General features: G+C 33.6%; 1 protein-coding gene across 5 annotated transcripts in view; it reads right to left on the bottom strand.

Moving 5' to 3' along the window:
* CARMIL1 (capping protein regulator and myosin 1 linker 1) overlaps positions 1–19,183 on the bottom strand; it is a 349,103-nt gene that overhangs the window by 57,909 nt on the left and 272,011 nt on the right. For all 5 annotated transcript variants that reach the window (XM_074273008.1, XM_074272988.1, XM_074272991.1 and 2 more), the window contains exons 25-29: positions 17,671–17,799; positions 15,667–15,798; positions 5,506–5,681; positions 2,649–2,736; positions 316–465 (exon numbers count right to left, since the gene is read on the bottom strand). In XM_074273008.1, the coding sequence (XP_074129109.1) occupies positions 316–465; positions 2,649–2,736; positions 5,506–5,681; positions 15,667–15,798; positions 17,671–17,799 (675 nt within the window). The remainder of the gene's footprint in view (positions 1–315; positions 466–2,648; positions 2,737–5,505; positions 5,682–15,666; positions 15,799–17,670; positions 17,800–19,183) is intronic.

The following is a 19,183-nucleotide window of genomic DNA, read 5'->3' as shown; positions in this document are numbered from 1 at the left end:
AATCTACCTTCAAAAAACATACTTAGACAATTGTACAATAATACAATGGACCATACCAGAGGGTGAATATGAATTGCAAAATTTCAAAGAAGAGAAATGATTCTGGGGAAGGAACATTAGAGCTAAGAAAGACTTGTCATGGCAATTGTTTTCATATCTATTCATTTAAAATTTTCATTTAGGAACATATATATCATGGAAACAAGCTAGACTTTTCCCATAGCTATTTTTTCCTGCTTTTGCAAAGATGAAATTCTAAACCAATAAAAAGAACCGAACAGATGGGGCAAAAATATTAAAAGGATGCTATCTTACCATACAAGTATCTAAGTCTTCTAAACGCTCTATCTCAGTCAATTCCTCCACAGTGATGATGGAGCGTTTAACTGGCTTCTCCTCAGCCAATTCAATCTCTAAGGACTCTTGATGTGGAAGGAGTTTGCCTCTCCTGGTAAAATGGTCAGCCTAGGGCAAGAGGAAAACATGTCAAATATGCACAGGGTGAGGCTGAAAGATGAGGAGCAGGAAAATTTGACTGTTGGCATACTTGTGGCTATCTTCCACCAGATGGCGCAATGGAGAGCAAGGTTGGCAGGTGGCTTTGAATAAAATATTCCTATACTAAAGACAGGTAAAATTTTCCTTTTGCCATCCATATATCTCCCATGGGAAGAAAACAAATACTTTTCTCTTTTCAATTATTTTATTAGGAATCGGTTGCAAGGCAACTTATTTATACATATTGAATAGTGAAAAAGTTTGTGTTGAGTGAAGTAAAAAGAAATAGACACATAAAGCAAGATCTGAAAAGGGGAAGAAATTCACAAGCAACTCTTGTTTTAATTATTGTCGATTCACAAACTATTTGTTGGTTTTAATTAATTCTCCAAATGTAATTTGGAGATACACACCATGAATTGCCAATGTTCTGTTTTGGTTCAAATTGCTAAATGTGCAATCAAATAACAGGTTGTGGAAGATGTTGGGATAAGAAATATACACCAGTACTGAGGTGATTTTCAGAATAAAATTAAGATTATTATATTCTATGACATTTTAAGGTAAAAGAAGAAGAAAGCAATTTCAAACCATTCTTTGGGTACTTCAGGATAAGATAAAGAGAATTTCACAGCTTTTCAAATTTTATTCAACAATGAAGTTTCAGTTTAAAATGACTTTTCTTTATTTCAGTAATTATGCTCTTCCCAATTATCCTCCAAATCCAGAAGTACTGACATTAAACTGAAACTCAAGAAAGTGAAAATATTTCCAAATAATCATTTTTCTATGAGGGAAAAAGAAAAAAAAATGTTTCTGAACTATGTGGAAAGGTCAACATTTCTTCAGTGGTTATAACTCTATCCAATGCCAAAACAAACACATGAAAAAAGACAAACTACCAAAAATCAACATGAAAAGTAAAAAGTATAGTCATACATTTAGATGCCACAGTCTACAATATCCAGTGACATTTTTTCATCTGTATGTTTTGTGGATATTAGATTTGTGTCATAAATAAATTTTAAAGTGTGCTCTGGAAGGGTCATGCCAGCTTAAAACCTGCTTGCAATAAGAGTGTTGCTTGTTTATGCTTTGCTTATGGAGAATAGATTCAACTTGAAAGGTCAAATAGTAAAAATTGTTATTTATGGTAGTTTGATCTGTACCCTCATTTTGACTCTTTTTTTTTTTTTTTTTCCACTAGAAAACAAATGTGATATAGATGCCTTGGAGTTTTAAGATTAGTATTCTTTAGGGTCTTATATAAAATCCTATAGCCTGACCCTTTCTTATCACCCAACAGTTACACTATTCCATGGCTAAACTGTTGATTTATAATCAACTCTTATGTACACAGTTGAAATTACTTGACTGGAAGAAACTTTTCTTGTAGTTCATAATTTGTATGGAAGGTTTCCATTCATTATATTATCTCTACTAGTCAAGTGTCAGGCTACAACCATAGTTATAAAACCTTCTACTTTGCCTCAGGGGGTTTTCTAAAACAGTGACTCAAAATTTCTGGGATATTTCTCATATGTCTTAATATTGGAAACAAAATCCTTTAGTTTGCTATGAATTCTAATAATTATATAAATGAAATTTAAATTTCTACTTTGTCACATTTCCTAATGTCCCACTCAGAAATCAGTAGCTTTCTTTCCTTTGAATATGCTTGTTTTACCTTAGGCATTTTATTTTCACATCTAAATATTTTATTTTATTCTTTCTTTAAAGTGTAGCTTATTCTTAAGTATTCATGTGTAGAGCAAGATTAGCACAACCTACTGAAGTTAAGATGACTAGGCTGATTTCTAGCTTTGGTCCTCCCCTGCCAATATTTTTTCCCAAGTTACTAACAAATAGAAGTAACTCTAGATTTGATCTGATTTCCTCTTTTCCCTCCCCATGGTGTACTAGACTCAGAATGCAAGTAGAAGGAAGAAAGTAAAAGCCTGGATAATTAAAAAACTGGGTAGAGTATGACTTGAGACTGCAATTCATAAACTGGATAACATGACTTAGCAGTATTATGAAGGAGAAGAAAAAAGTGTATCTGCAAAGCTATAAAGAAAGTAATGTAAGATTATTTTATAAACATTTATAGCCCAGTTATATTTTAATCTCAGAAGTCTACCAACACTCACCAGTTTATGATGGCAATGTGAAAGGGCATCCAAGATTTCATCTACGATTCGGTCAGAGAGGAAAGAGGCCACTGTCAGCTTTACTTCACTGTGTAAAAAAGGAAAGGAAGGATATATAGAAGCATTTTAATTTGTACAAGGGAACTCCCTACCAGTTTTGATTGTGGGCTGATATGATCATCAGTGACCCAGTTACCATCTCTAAAAATGGAATATAAGAATGTATGAGCAGAGGTAGGGACTTCCAAAAATAATCTTTAAATACTGCAGTAAACACAAAGGTAATAGCATTTCTTTACCAATTTCAACCTGCCTTTGCAATTTTAAAACTCAAGATCTAATGTTAGAAATAAAAAACATCTGGCTAAAAGCAAACATAATAGGGACCATATGTTCAATTTGCCAAGGAACAATTCATCCATTGACAAGAATGAAAACAAACCAGGTCTGGAATAAATTAAGAAAGTCTAGTCTGGTTTTGTTAAGCCTCGGTTATTACCTTAATACCCACACTCCTTCCTGGCCTCTATTTTGCTCAGTTTTACAAAATAATCTTGTCCATCTTGTACACCTGGGTTCAGGGGCATTTCCAGAGAGTCTTAGTCTAGAACTGAGTATTCTCCTTCTACCTTTACTACTATCTTGTTGTATGAACTAGGACAAATCATTTCAACTCTCTGGACCAGAGTTCTCTTTAAAAAGAGATGCTTGGGGGAGATAGGTCCTTTTTTGTGCTAGTTGTAGACATCAACTTTTGCATCCCATGCCTAAGATGTTCAGTGAAAAGACTAATGTTCTATTTCAGTGACTCTTGTTTTCTGTCCTCTGGAGAAAGGCTCAGAAGCATCAGAGCATGGCTTGTGTGTTTCAGTAACAAGGAAGCTTAATCCCTCTAATTCCCATTAGATGGCTGATAATTTAGGTAGCAGTTTCACAATTTGGCCTTTATGAAGAATATACATCCATGAGTGTTTTCAGTTGTGAATGATCCTATACATTCACAGATGTGAACCCATGTGGTGGCCCCAAACCCCAACACCACTGAATAAATTCTGCCCGCTCCTGAAATCAATAGGGTTTCAGTCTTCCTAGCAAGGCAAAGGAGATACTGAAATAATAATAATAGTATCATATTATAAAACTAAAATGGGACAAAACCATGCTTATCAGGCAAAAATCTCCTCTCACCCAAGGGCAATAATGTAAACAAAGACACTTAGGCCTTGAAAGTACTTTGGTAGTCAAAGAGAGAGAACTGAAAGCCATTAACTCATTGATGTTTTGTATTACACTTTCCCAGACTAAAAATTAAATTAAAAAACAAAGAATGCATTAAGTATCCTCCCTAAATTCTTTATATTTGTCATGCCTTTTGCTATTTTTTTCCTCACCACATGGGGATAATCCACATAAAAAAAAAGAAAGCTTTTCATTTTTTTTTACTGAGGTAAAAAAAAAAAAAATTTGTTGGCTTATAGCCTTCAAATAACAGTGCTAAAAAGGAAAGTCTCTGTAAGAAATAGCTTCTGTATATATGCCTCAGGAATTATTCTTCTACTAGGCTGGACACTCAATTTATCATTTATTTGTCTCAGCTAGCCTTAACTTTTATAGAAAATGGATCAAGGAAACAATATGTGAAATGTGTGTGTGTATGTAAGTACATGTGTATATGTGTGTAGTAGTTTGATACACAAAATGAAAACTGGATTCAAGTCAAAGACTGATAGTTGGAAGGGATCTCAAAGTCCATCTAGTCCAACACATATTACAGATGAAGAAATTGAGTCCCAAATGTGACTATATCCAAGGTCATGGAGGAAGTAAGCCTGAGAGATGAGAATTGAACTGTGGTCCCCTGACTTCAGAGAAATTTCATTCCACTATATCATCCTGCTTCCCAAATTTGGTAAGCCTAAGAATCTGAAAACATTATATAATGGAGCTAATAAAGTTTCTGTTACAACTCAATTGGGTCAACATTTCATATATTGTTTTGTTTTTATAAAGGGTTGGTAGTGAATTAATGACTAAACATCATGTAAATTATTGGGTTTAAAGCAACCTGTTTTTCATTGACCACTACCTCCTTAACAAAAATTACTAAGAATTAATGTGGATCAGATCAGACTCACCAGTATCTTAGTAAACAATTTGAAGAAGGTTGGTGGTGATTGCAGATACTAAATGGAAACTTCTTCGTGACAACTGCTTTTAAAACAAGCCACTAAACTTCCAAAGGGAAACGTGTAAATTCCCAAAAAGGTCATATTAGCATAAATGTAACCTCACAAAGTCACTTAATAATATGCCTGTACTGAAAGAGCCAAGAGGCCACAGTAAAATTGTAATGGGTTTCTCTATACAGTGACAAAATGCACATTTACATCTAGGATTTCAATATCTGATGAAAAATTGATTGGTATTCTTCAGGCTAATGATTTATGAAGGTAAAATATTAAAATATCATACACAGTAAATAGGGAACACACATGTTAAAACCAAAATTCAAAAGAGCAAATAATGGCAAATGTACAAGTGATATAGGAATTTATATTATTTTCCTCTTTGGGAAATATACAGTACTTACATATTTTTTGGTAATAATATGTATATTCTCATCTGAGAACTATATGTGTATATCTACACGCATACATACATATATATGTGTATGTGTTAGATATACAATGAACAGTGAAATATTTTCTTATGTGCATGTGTATGAAAGTATGTATGAATATGTACCATACATATATAAATACAAATTCAATGAGACAGATAAAGAAATATCTTCTTGTTCACTGCACATAGAGAAATGAAAAATTGTACATTCAAATTATGAGAATTTTCAACAAACCTAATTTTGTTAAGAATATCAATTCCAGACTGCTCTAATAGGACATTTTTAACAAAGCTGCGTGGAATGGAAATCTTTTCAGTGCTGGCATGAATCAGGTCTTGTCGGATGTTGGCCTTTTTCATCACATTGGGGCAAAGATCTTCAGCAGCATCTACCATAGATTCAAGTAATGCCTGAAATATAGCACAGAGAGAAACAACATCAGGATAACATAAGCATGTACATACCAGAATTTCCCTAAAACTGTGATTGTGAAGACTTTTGATAGCAGCCATATGCCTGAAAGTCACAAATGAATAGGATAATAGAATCAGGGCATGTAACGTATTAATCTATTCCACTGTGATTGCTATTACCAAATAGTCATTGATTGCATATACCAGATTAAATTTGATGTGCCAGGAATAAACAAGCTATAGGAATTTTTAAACAGTTTTAAAAATGGTATATCAGCTATATTTCATGACAAAAAGTATTAAAAATGTTTAAAACAGCATTTGTCCCACACGTTTGCACTTATAAGCTTTTCTCCTGCATGTTTTGAAAATTGGATTCCAGAAATAAGCACAAGGAGTATAATCATGGTTTTATATCTTTTGAAAAAGAACTCTTATGCAAACCCAATGTAGCAACAAAATAAATTAAGTCATTTTTTACTCATGGCCAGGTGGCTTCACAGAAAATGAAAAATGGCTTCCAAATTTATCATTTATAAAATAACATTTTTAGGTATCAAGTAAAACAAGAGAATTCCAGGAACTAAAATTTTCATCTTTATTATCATTTTATTTGGATTTAACACTTTTAAGTTTCACTGAAATATCACTGAAAGAAATCATGATATTATTTCAATTAAGTTCAACTATCCTAACAAACAAGAAAAGAAAAGGCTAGTTTTATGCTTGTTTGCTTTTAGGATCAAACATTAGAAAATATCTTTGGGAAGATAAAAAGCCTCCTGCTTCAGAATAACTTCATGGCAACTAGTCTGTACCTTGCCTTCATACTTTTCAACCACAGAATCCAGAACCAGGAGGACATTTAGAAATCTCAAAAGAGGCAACTAGTTGATAAATAGGATCTAAAGACAGGAAGATTGGAATTTAAATTCTGGCTCATATACTTAACAGAAAATGATTTAACCTGTGTGTATCTGTTTTCATTTCCTCATCTGTAAAATCTCCCAGGGCTGTCATACAGATAAAATGAGCCAATATTTTAAAGTGTTTTGCAAATATATATATATATATATATATATATATATATATATATATATATATATATATATATATATATATATATATATATATATATATATATATATATATATATATATATATATATATATATATATATTTTTTTTTTCCCCTTAGGCCATTGATGTTAAGTGACTTGCCCAGGGACACATGACTAAGAAGTGTAAAGTGTCTGAGACCACATTTGAACTCAGGTGCTCCTGACTTCAAGGGCTAATGTTCTATCCACTGTGCCACCTAGCTGCCCCATGCTTTGCTAATCTTAAAGAACTACAAAAATGCTAGCTATAATCACAGTAACCACCCTCACAATCATTACTACCACCATCACTATTTCTACTACCACCACTATAACCTATCTAAGGTCCTAAAAGGTAGCAAATACTTGCACTACAACTACAACCTATATTCTCTGTGATATTTTATTGCTCTTGTAATCATGTCTCAGTGTAATGCCTTTCCAAAAAACTTCCATGGATGATAGTGTTTTCAAAGGAAGACAGTGGGATACAATGGGAACAAGTAGCTTAAGTTTCTGCCAACAGTTTTGCTACTAGTTGGCAGTGGGATCTTGAGACATAATGTCTCAGATCTCAATTTTTCATTTAAAAAAGTAAAGGGTCATTTGGACTAGATCATTTTCAAAAATTCTTTTTAGCTATTAATGTCTGTGTAATTAGGATGCAATATACAGACACTCATACAAAAGGCACTCATAATGAACAATTATTTATAGACAATTATTATACTCTCCTCTTCTTTCCAGCCTTAACATTAAGGAGAACAAGTTCTACTCCATTCCATCTTCTGCTTTCAAATTCCTTATACCCTGGTCTTATCACCAATCCTTGAAAGGTAACTTCATGTTCTTTCTTATTACCTTCTCTATTCCACCCACTATATCAGTTCTTCCAAAAACTTTTCCTTTCTTCTTATACTACAATGCCCTTTTTACCTACTTTATAGTTAAGAACCTCCTCTCATACTTCACTGGAAAAATTGAGGTCTTTTGCTGAAAGCTCTCTCATCATCTTCCCTTTAATAATATCCCAAACTATATCCTGCTTCTCTTCAGGCTTTGATGTGGGAAACCTTTTTTGGTTCTCTCTTCTCTCTTCTCTAAGAGATTGCCTCCTCTGCCATCCCACTCTCTCTAATCTTCATCTTCTCCCTATCTACTGATTTCCTTCTCTGCCACTTACAGCTGCTAGAGGAAATCATCCTTTAAAAAAAGTCCCTTCTTTCTTCTGCTAAACTCCTTTAAAAAAATGGACACTTCCTCTCTCCTCATCTTCTAAAACCTCTGCAATCTGGCTTACTATCTTACCATTCAATTGAAAATGTTTTCTCCAAAGTTATCAATTATCACTTGTAGTTGCAAAACTAAATGGTTTTGTTGTTTTTTATTTTTTGATCAATCTCTACCTTTGTTGTTCACCTCATCTTGGGTAGTCTTTCTTTTCTAGATTTTTGTGGCCCTTCTCTCTCTATTCTCTTCCTACCTTTCTGACCACCTGTCAATCTCTTTTGGTATATTCTCACCAATTTCATGCTTTCTAATTGTAAGAAGCCCTCCAATGTTATGTCCTGGGCCTTCTTTTCCTCTCAATATTCTCTCACTGAGATTTAATAAGCTTTCATGGATTAAAGTATCGGCTAGCCATATGCTGAAATTCCCAGATTTCTATATCCAGTGTAAGGCTCTCATCTGAACCCCACTTCAACTACTGCTTAATGAAAATTCTCAACTGAATGTCCTGATCTCAAACTCAACACAACAAAACAGAACCCTTAAATTGGTTTCTCTTCTTCCAATCTCTTCTTCACTCTGGCCCATTATTTTTTTTTTAAACCTCTGCTTTAGCGATGTAATGTTACTTCTCAAACATTAATGGCTACTTATGACCTCTAGGATCAAATAGAAACTCTTCTTTGGCACATATAAGACTCATCTTATTCTATCTCTATCTTTTGTATTTTTTTACATATTACTCCCCTATGTACTATATAGTCTAGACATCCTGGTCCACTTGCAATTTCATACAAATCTGTTTCCTTTTCCTCTGTCTTTTCATTTGCTGGCCCCTATACCTACAATGCTCTCACTCCTCTCCTCTGCTTTTTACAGTCTCTGAACTGACTTCTGAATAAACCTGATCCTAATATCTTTAGTTGTAGTGCTTTCCCCATAAGATTACATTCCATCTAATCTGTATGCAATTTATATATGTATGTGTACACACACACACACACCTTTTCTACTATATCATAAAATCCTCAAGGGGAAGAACTTTCTTTCTTCTTTCTTTCTAACTTTGTAACTTAGCAAAGTGCCTATCAGAGTAAGAATTTAATAAGTATTTGGAGCTTAATAAGTTGTAGGCAACTGCCTGAGTTGATTTGTGACTTACACTGGCATCCCAAAAGTCTTAGTGCAGACTTTGGGAGATCTTGTCCACCACCTGAGAATTAAATGGTGACAATGAACTGTTGCTCCAGCCTTATAAGAACCATCTTTTCTTTTTTAAAGAGATAAAGAACCTGTTGCTGATGATTCTTCACCTCATGCCTCTTTGATCTCAGCCCAAAGCTGATACAGGTTAGAACCTGCAATTATAGACATAGCAGAAGCCATGAGAAGGTGGGGGAAAGAAGATGAAACTTGAAGTCATTCCTCCCTCTTCTAACATTCCTAAGGACCAGTCTAACAGGTAGCATTTCTAGTGCAAGAACAATTTCCAGGTAGAACTGAAATTCTTAATAGCTAATATGGAATTAGAAGCTTGAGTTTGAACCACAGCTATTATTAAATATAAACTTCACAGGATTGTTGTGAGGAAAGTGCTTTATAAACCTTAAGGTATTAAAGACATAGGATTGATTTTTAATTCATCTACTTCATATTTCATTAAAAGTCTTGTCCTGATCTTCACTCTAAAGGTCAGCTACTATGAAGCAACAGTCTAGAGTTCATGGAGTAAAGACTTTTCTTGAAAACTCAAAGAACCTATCTTCTATATTTCATAGAACAAAAAACTCACCTTTTTATTCTCTGTATATTTCTAGGTGTTATTAAAAATCCATGGAAAGTACCAAAAGATTTACATGCTTGATTAAGAGATAGAAGAGCAGCTATAACATAAGCATTCTAGTCTGAAGAGAAGGAAAAACAAACTATAGTCCCAAGTACGAGATAATATTGAAAAGGGAAGGAAACAAAGTCAATTTGTGGATTCCTTAGAAGGGGAGAGAGTGGAGTAGGAATGATTTCTTCTTCCATTAATTCCAATGGTCTTTTCTCAGTACTTATTCTTAACATTTTTTTTTTTTTTGAAGCCTTTAACTGTTTGGATTTCACTTTCTATCTTGACATTCTTTTCTTTTCTTTTCTTTCTTTCTTTTTTTCCCTAGCTTTTCTTTCTTGGTTTTTCTCCTAGCTATCTGAATTTTCCCTTCCCTGTCTCCTTAGGTGAATCATCATTCAAATCATGTACCTCTAATTGGATTTGTCTGACAGGGCTCTTTTTCCTGTCCTTTTTTTCTTTTCCTTCTATGCTACTTCACTTGATGATTTCATCAGTGTTCACAGATTTAATTACCATCTTTATGTTGATAATTCTCACATTTAGCTATTCCATCTTAACCTCTGCTAAGCTCCCTCTTGTATCTCTGACTGACATCTCCATTCAAATGTCTAGTAGACATCTTAAACTCAACATATCTAAAATAGTATTTAATATCTTTTCCCTTAACAGGACCTTCCTTCTTTTCCCTATTAGTATAGAGGACAACACAATCCTCCACTCCTATCTTCAACTGATCACTATTGTCACTCTCCAAATCCAATCTGTTGCCAAGGTCTGTCGATTCTACCTTTGTAACATTTCTTAAATATTGCCCCTGATTCCGCATATAGGACTTAGAGTGAAGAAAATTTACATCTGAATCTGGCCTCAGACTCTTCCTATCTGCGAGGCCCTAGGCAAGTCATTTAATCTTTGACTCAATTTCTTCATCTGTAAAATATGGCTGTGGAGATCAAATGGATTAATATGTACAGTGTGCTTTGCAAAATTGAAAGGGCTATGATCTAGTTATTATTATTTTAAGTCAAATCCATTTCCTATTCAATTAAATTAAGTAACCATCTATTGGGTGCTAGGAGTACAAAGAATGGAATCTCTATTAAAAGTATGATAATTAAGATTTACTTTGTCTGGATTGAATTGTAACTAACAGACATTATAAACTATGCCTTTCCTGACTTGAAAAGCTCATGAGAATTATACAGTATTTAGTCATGGAAACTGTTTAATATCTTAATTTTAACATTTGCCACTGTATAGCTCACAGTATTTGGAGAAAGTCAACAATGACTTTTACTTCACACACACACACACACACACACACTGTACTTTCTGAAGTGTTTTGGAACCCTTTCTTAATGTAAAGAACCATTTGCATTAAAAAATGTGTGATGTGGAAAGCAACTTGCTTAGTGAAATCTCTTAGCTATTATGAAATAACACTCATCTTTCTGCTACCCATATTCTATAAGTGTCTTTCAAATGAACTTGAAATTTCTCAGGGAAATTTTTTCTTATATTAAATACCAAATGGGATCAGAAATTTCTGATTTTAAAACAAGCTCTAAAACTCAAGTATCCAGAAAGGAAAAAAAAAAAGAAATTTTCCTTATGTTAAAACATTTAGGTTATATTCATCTCTAGTAATTTTAACAGTCAATGTTAGTAAAAAAAAAAAAAAAAAAAGAAAATATTACTGGGGAAGAGAAACAATTTAAAACCACAATGTGTTTCACCTTAGTCCTGCAATGCTTAATGTAGAGATAGTAATGTACCTATCCTAAAACATGAATTTCCTTACTCTCACTGTCATCTTTCTCCTACTGGAAAAAGATGATCAAAAATCCACCTGACACCTCTTTCATGTTTTCTCCTTAAAAAGGAATTTTGGCAGATTATTAAAAAAAAAAAAAAAAGTATTATTTGAAACTTACTCCAGACTAGTCCCTTAACACTACTATTACTGGGCACAAATTTCTTAGTCAGAAAAATCTAAAATGAAAAAGATGAAGAAAAATATAGATGAATAGATTACAAAAGTAAAAAGGTAATTACAGTAATTATACCTTTACTCAAAGATTTAAAATTAAATTGGATCTAGGAGATTCTCTAGTTAAATGTCCCATTTTATAGAAGTCATTAAGAATAAGAAAAATATAAATCAAAATAAATCTGAGATTTCACTTCACATCTAGAAAATCAGCAAAGATGACAAAGCATATGAATGGTTGATGGTGGATGAGTTTTGAAACAGAGCTGCACTAATGAATTCTTGGTGGACCTGTGAACTGCTTCAACCATATGGAAAATAATTTGTAAGTATACAAATAAAATGTATATTTTAATAACAAGCACAAAACAACTAAAAATAAATGCTACAAAATTACAAATAAAATTGCCCCAAAGATGAGATAATGAGAAGTTATAACTCCCATCTCCTTTGCAGAGAGCAAGATGAGTGATCAAGGTGTGTAGATTTTTATATATGTTAAGATTTTTTTCTATTTATTGATTCAGTTTTTCTGTTGTGTTTTCCCCTTCTTAATCCTCTCATGCTCTTTGGAAGAAAGAAGATATGGGGAAATTGAGACAATGTAAAAATAAAAGATGTTAATAATTTTTTTTAAAAGAGGTTTTGATGGAAAAGTCTGCCATTATAAATGACAAAGCATGTAACAAATAGGAAAAGAATTTGAGATCTAGGAGAATCAGTGAAGAAAAAAAAAAGGTGAAAGTGGAAAGCATTTTTAAAGCCAATTTAAGAGAATAAAACTGGGGGAAATTTTCTTTGAATATGGTAGAGTTTGTGAATATGGTGGAAAATAAAGCATTGCTTGTGGATCACAAGTTGAAGAGAAAAAATAAAAAAAGGTTTATTGGCATTTCATTCAATGTCAAGTTAATAGCAGAAGTCATTTTGAAATAATTATTGTAAATTCCTATTTTTATTTTTGTCTATAGTTACATGTTTCTGTGCTTGTATCTTTTCAGATTTGAACTTATTTAAGGCCTCTCCTTATCTTACATTTAATTACTTTACACACACATAGCTGCCTGAAATAACAAGAGATGGATTCTATTTCCATGACGGGGAACTACCAAGAAAAATGTGGAAGGAGAATAACCAGAAAAGTGTTTATAACTCCTTAAGATCATTATGACAGACACTTTCTATAATACTTTTACCTACTGGTAAAATTTCAGGAATGTATGATTCTACCATGTATGATTAGAAACTATGTTGGGTCTTAAATAAGTAAATTCCTGTTAATTAATATTTATTAGGGGATTATCATGTGTAAAGCACTGTGTGTATTACATGTTGTTGCTACAAAAACAGTTCCCATCTTTAAAAACTTTATAGATCATCTGGAGGTGGAAAAGGGTAAGAAAGGGAAGAATGGAAAAACCTGTATACAGTTAAGTTAATTCAAGTTGACTGAAGGAAGGAATCCAGAATAACAATCAGGGCGGGGAGTGAGAAAGGATAGGCAATGCACTATTATATTTTGATCAAAGTTTCCCATAGCATCCAGGGCCATCTCCAATCATCCTGATCCATATCTGGCCACTGGACCCAGATGGCTCCGGAGGAGAAAGTGAGACAGGTGACTTTGTACAGCCTTTCCTCACTCAAAATCAATTTACTTGCATGTCATGACATCACCTCCTGATGTCACGTTCCTCTTAGAGAATGAAAGAAATTTTCACCAACAACCTGGTCTGCATTGCTAATGATAATAGGCACATGCTAACTTTATGGTCCAGTCAAACTGGTCTTCAAACTGGGGATAAACTTAATACAGCAGAGAGAACACTAAATATAGAACCCTGTTCAATCCCTGACTCTACTGCGTATCATCGTGATGACACCTCAGGACCTCAGTTTTCTCATTTATAAAATGTGGAAGTTGGACTAGCTGGTCTCTGAGGTCCCACTCAGTTCTGAATTTATGATCCTATCATGCTCATGCAGGACACTTCATCATGAAGGACACTACCCTTCATGCTTAGAGAGAGCTTTCCCCTTGCCTCAACTTCATAAAATCCCTAGTTTTCTTCAAAACTTAGCTTAAGAACTATCTTCTACATGAAATCATTCCTGCCCCTCAATTGAGAGTGCCTTCTTTAACCAAATAAATATCTGTATCTTTATTAATTTTTCTCTCTCCCTCCTTCCTTCCTTCTCTCTCTTCCTTTGTTCCTCTCTCCCTCTCCCCCTCCCTCCCTCCTCTGACCCTTCTTTCTCTCCTTACTTCCTTCATTTCCTCTCTCTTCCCTTTCTCCTTCCTTCCTTCCCTCCCTTCCTTCCCCTTCTTAACCACCCCTCATATTTATATATACATTTTGTTTCCCTGATAGAAAGCAAGCTCCTTGGAAGCAGGGACTGTTTCACTCCTGTCTTTATATTCTCATTGCTTTGTACAATGCCTGATCAGTAGAAATGTGTATTGAGTGACTGAATATACTCCTTTTCCTATGAAATAAAGCCATCTCTTGCAACAAAATTTAAAAAGAAAAAGGCAGGTAAGTAAAGTCTACCAAAATTTCAACCATGTCTGAAAGCATTGCAACATTCCACACACACAGGCTCTCATTTTTTTGGGGAGATGGGCACATTTTCTAAACTTTTTTCCAGGGATAAGCTTAGTCATTATATTCATAAAGCAATCAGTTTTATTGTTCTGAAAGAGATATTCTTAATGTTGTGTTTTATGCTTTTAAAAAATGGACTAGTAATCCCTCAAGGTAACAGCTCTTCAATGAAGAAAACTGCAAAGTTTTTCAATTAAGAAGTAGGCATAAGAAGAGGTAACAGTTTTGTTACCTCTTCTCTGCCCAGAAAACATTTAAAACCATACCCATTTTTAAGAGGAATCTGAAAATAACATAAAAATCTTCCCTTATTAATTGTAAAGAGGACAGGGACTTTAACTCCTATAAAAATCTACATTTTTCTCCCTCATTAACTTCTTTAATTTACTAAAGAAAAAAAGCAATTAGAATACTGCATTATTAGTCCTGTTTTGCCCTAAATCTTCATGTATAGGAGTAATTTGATTCCTCAGGCTAAATGCTTATAGAATTCCAGACAGGTGCATTGAAGGAATATTTAAACAGGTGAACTAGGAAAAGAAAGGATCTTTGTAGATGCAGAAATCTTCAGAGTATCCTGTGCTTAGAGACTGGGATAATATTAGGCTCAAAAGCAGGAAGGTATGCAAGTCTTGTGGATTATTCTTTCTAGGTTGCAGGAAAAGATGACCAGCATTCAGAATGGTTGATTGCAATGACTTTTCAACAAGGATCTTTAGAGAATAGAAAGATCACTAATGAGTACATAGTTACCACTATATTGAAATAAGTGCATTATGATGGAAAGATGAGATTTAAATTCAGATAACTAGGGTTCTAATTCTAATTCTACACTGCTGCTTATCCTTTATGACCTTAAATAATATCTACATCTCAGTTTGATTTTGTGTAAAATAAAGTATTTTGATAAACTAGGTTCTCAAAAAAGAACTGGTAGATGTGACTTAATAAATTCTGGCTGATGATCTTTTAAAGAGTGGGAAGAATTAAGAGGGGTGCAAAAAAGGCAGGAAAAGGGTAAATGACATCCCAATTTTCAATAAAGAGAAGTGGGTAAAGAATGCAAACAATCAAACAATGGGGTTCATTTTGATTCTTGGAACAATTCTAGAACATATACAATGTTTTATAAAAATTTCTTTTTCTGTTACTATTATTTCCATTACTATTACTTAATGTAAATATTGATAAGATAAAAAAAAAAAAAAAGTAAGATTAACCTTTAGCTGTTCATCCACAACCCTTGTAACTTCTCCAGCCATTGATTCTAACTTCTCCTCAATTGAATTGGATGATAAACCATTGGCTCCTACCCATGATGCACCACCAACATGGTATAGATTTGGTAACAACTGAAAAACAAAAGAAAATAACTAGTTAGTGGTCAAACAAAATAAATATCAAAAGTATAATAAATCTAGAATTATCTTTATCAACTATATGATTTATAAGGAAGAAAAAGAATTCAATACTTTAATCCTGTGAAGGATTTTTTTCAGGGGGTAAGGATGTTGGGGTATAATTTTAAAAATTAAATACTTTAAAATATTTCTTAATGAATAAAACTTGATTTTCCTTCATTCCTGGCTTCCCCATTGGAAAAGAAAAAAGAAAAGCAAAACATTTGTAACAATTATGTATAGTAAGAGCAAAGCAAATTCCTGCATTGTTCAAGAACAAAAAATTAATGCCTGAATCTGTTTTAAATCAATCCAGAAGTGGGAAGCATACTTTATCTTTAGTCTTCTCGAAATGTGGTTGGTCATTGGGTTTATCAGAATTCTTAAATTTTTAAAAATATTTATGGGTTTTTTTTTTTTTTTTTTTTACAGTGTTGTAGTTTTTCTTAGGTTTTCAATATTTGTGAAATCAGGAGGAATTGAGTTCAAATCCAGTCTCAGACATTTAAAACTAGCTGTGTGACCCTGGATCACTTAAGTCACTTAATCCCAATTGCCTTACCAAAAAAAAAAAAAAGAAAGAAATTTGGGGACTCAAAAAAATCACCATTGGTCCAACCTTCTCATTTTAAGGATAAGAAAAAGGAATTTCAGAAAAATAATTTGTCCAAAATAACACAGCCATGATGGCAGAGCAAACTAAAACACAAGTCTTCTGACTTGTAGTATGTAACATGCTGTTGTCTCCAGAAGCTGCCGATCGCTCTCTGGGAGGAGATCTGCTGTGTCAACTCAACTCTCTCTCGGCCACATTCTTCTTCCTGTAGAGAGCTGTTGTCTCCAGACAGTTGCCGTTAACTCTGGTCCAGAGAAGTGATTTCCCTTCCTGCAGAGAGCAGCCTTAAGTCTGGTCCAGAAACAACTCCCTTTTTCCTCCAGAGCTGCCCTCTTTATCCTCTCAGAGAATGGGCGTGAGATAATGCAAGGGCTTCTGGGAAGAATTACTTCAACCAATGAACTTGTTCCTCCTAAGCATGCAAGCTCTTCCCCAGGAAAGGCCGGAACTAGAGAATTATCAAGTACCGACTTAGCACTTAGTAAGAACCTAATATCTCATTATCTCATTAGCACTTAGTAAGAACCTAACAATAGTACAATACATGCTCCATTTCATCACATTACTGGGCCAAATTCTAATTTAGGAAAAGCTCTTTTTGAGGAAGGTTGGGTAGGGGTGAGATGCTATGGTACAAGTCAAGTGGTGAAAGAGATCTGGACAACAGTTCTAGTTTTAACTCTATTAATAACTTAATGTGGAACATTGGATTAATTACCATTTCTCTGATCATCAATTCCCTTATCTGCTAAAGAAGAGGGATTATTATGCCACATGGTTGCTAAAATGTCCTTTTAGCCCTGAAATTTTAAAATGTTGTGAATTCTCAGAAAAATATTTTCCATAAGTCTTTGGTAAAATCTGAAGTTGGCTTTAGTTGACTGATTATCTAGTCTGTAATTAACATAAATTGTCTGAATTTTGCTCTTCCATCTATATTTTATCCCAGAGAAGACAGTAGAAATCAAACGGATCAATTGTGATTATTATTAGTGACTCTGGTAAAAGTCTGTAGGAAAGATGACTAAAATAATTTGCTAAATGAAATTATTATTGCTTGATTTTAATTATCAACACAAAAAGAGAACCAATTTTGTATCATCACAAATAATAAAACATCAGGTATTACTTTATAAAGGTCCTGTTACACCAAGACTACAATTGTTGTTTTAATGTCAGAATTTAATATGTCTTGGAGTGAAGCTTACCGTTTTGGAGTTCTTAGCATCACGCATAAGCCTTTCAGCTGATTTTAGGTCTTCCTGGATGGCATCCCCACCACAGTTACGTAAAGAGTTGAGATGGTCTTGTACTTTTACACATATTCTGTCAATCATCTAATTCATAATATAGGGGGGGGGGGGGAAATGATAGTATACAACAGAGTTAACAACCAATAGTCAGATGCAATAAATAAAATACCACAGAATGAAAAAGAAAAGATAATCTAGAAGTATAGGTGAACATATATCAAACTGGAATTTCCTAGTTAACAAAAATATAACAAAGTTTCAATTCTTTAAAACAGTGCCAGGTTTAACATATATTTCATCACTTGCTGTCTAGGGGAAGAGAGAGAAAAAAATTAGAACACAAGGTTTTGTAAGGGTGAATGTTGAAAACTACCCATGTATACATTTTGAAAATAAAAAGCTTTAATTAAAAAAAAGACACATAGTGACCCCAAAGTTTTCCATGTTCCATACTTAGTAAGGATGATATAAAAAATATAACTGTATTTTCCTTTGATCATTTAAGAACTTGAAATTTCTCAGTCAGCATTTGTCTGAACATCAAATCCTATTACAAAAGCAAGAAGTACAGGAAAAGATGTGGGACTATATATTAACACAAGCCTCCTTCTATGAGCTTTCAATTCACTGCTATAATTACAAAAAGAATTTTCTTAAAACAGAAAGGTGACTATTGCCTCCCTTTAAGAACTCTCACTGGCTCCCTATGACGTCTAGCTTAAATATCGCCTTCTTGGTTGGCTTATTAAAAACTATTAACAATTGTGCGCCAATCTAACATTTTCAGGCTTTTACTATTGCCTTCAGAGTTTCTATATTGTATCCCAAATGTTCATTAGGCTATTCTCTGAAACGAAAAATTTCTCTCTCTCTCTCTCTCTCTCTCTCTCTCTCTCTCTCTCTCTCTCTCTCTCTCTCTCTCTCTCTCGTACTCTCCCCTCTCTCTCCTTCCCCTCTCTGTACTTTTGTCTCAAACCAAGACATATGCTTGTGAATATACTCCCTTGACACCTTTTACTTCCTTCAGCACTCAGCTCATTTTTCCTTTGAAGTCTCTCCTAAGCCACTTAGTAAAAACTTGTTTTTTTAGTACTCTTCCTCCTTAAATAGTCAAGTATACATTTATATATATTTACATTTGGAGTTCCTACCCTGCCCTTCTCCATAAAGAATTAGAATGCTATATATTAACATTTTGGATCCCTATTCCAAGTCTCCATGCAGAATTAGGATTCTATAGTTTCATCTTTGTAGCCTCAGTGAATAGAATAGTATTCTGCATACATTTCATATTTAATAAGTGCTTACAAGATTAAATTGGATTAAGCAGGATAAAGAGAAAGATTAGGTTAAATAGAAGACTCTGCTTTATATCCACTTTTAGCATATTAAGATAATAACATACCTAAAATTATTGCTTTTTCCTGCTGTAATATACTATTCCTGCCAAATTATCTATAACTAGATC

This window comes from Sminthopsis crassicaudata, chromosome 1, assembly GCF_048593235.1.
Source record: "Sminthopsis crassicaudata isolate SCR6 chromosome 1, ASM4859323v1, whole genome shotgun sequence".
In the NCBI taxonomy this organism is placed as follows: domain Eukaryota; kingdom Metazoa; phylum Chordata; class Mammalia; order Dasyuromorphia; family Dasyuridae; genus Sminthopsis; species Sminthopsis crassicaudata.
The sequence above is the reverse complement of the archived record's forward strand: the minus strand, read 5'-3'. Positions and strand labels throughout refer to the sequence as shown.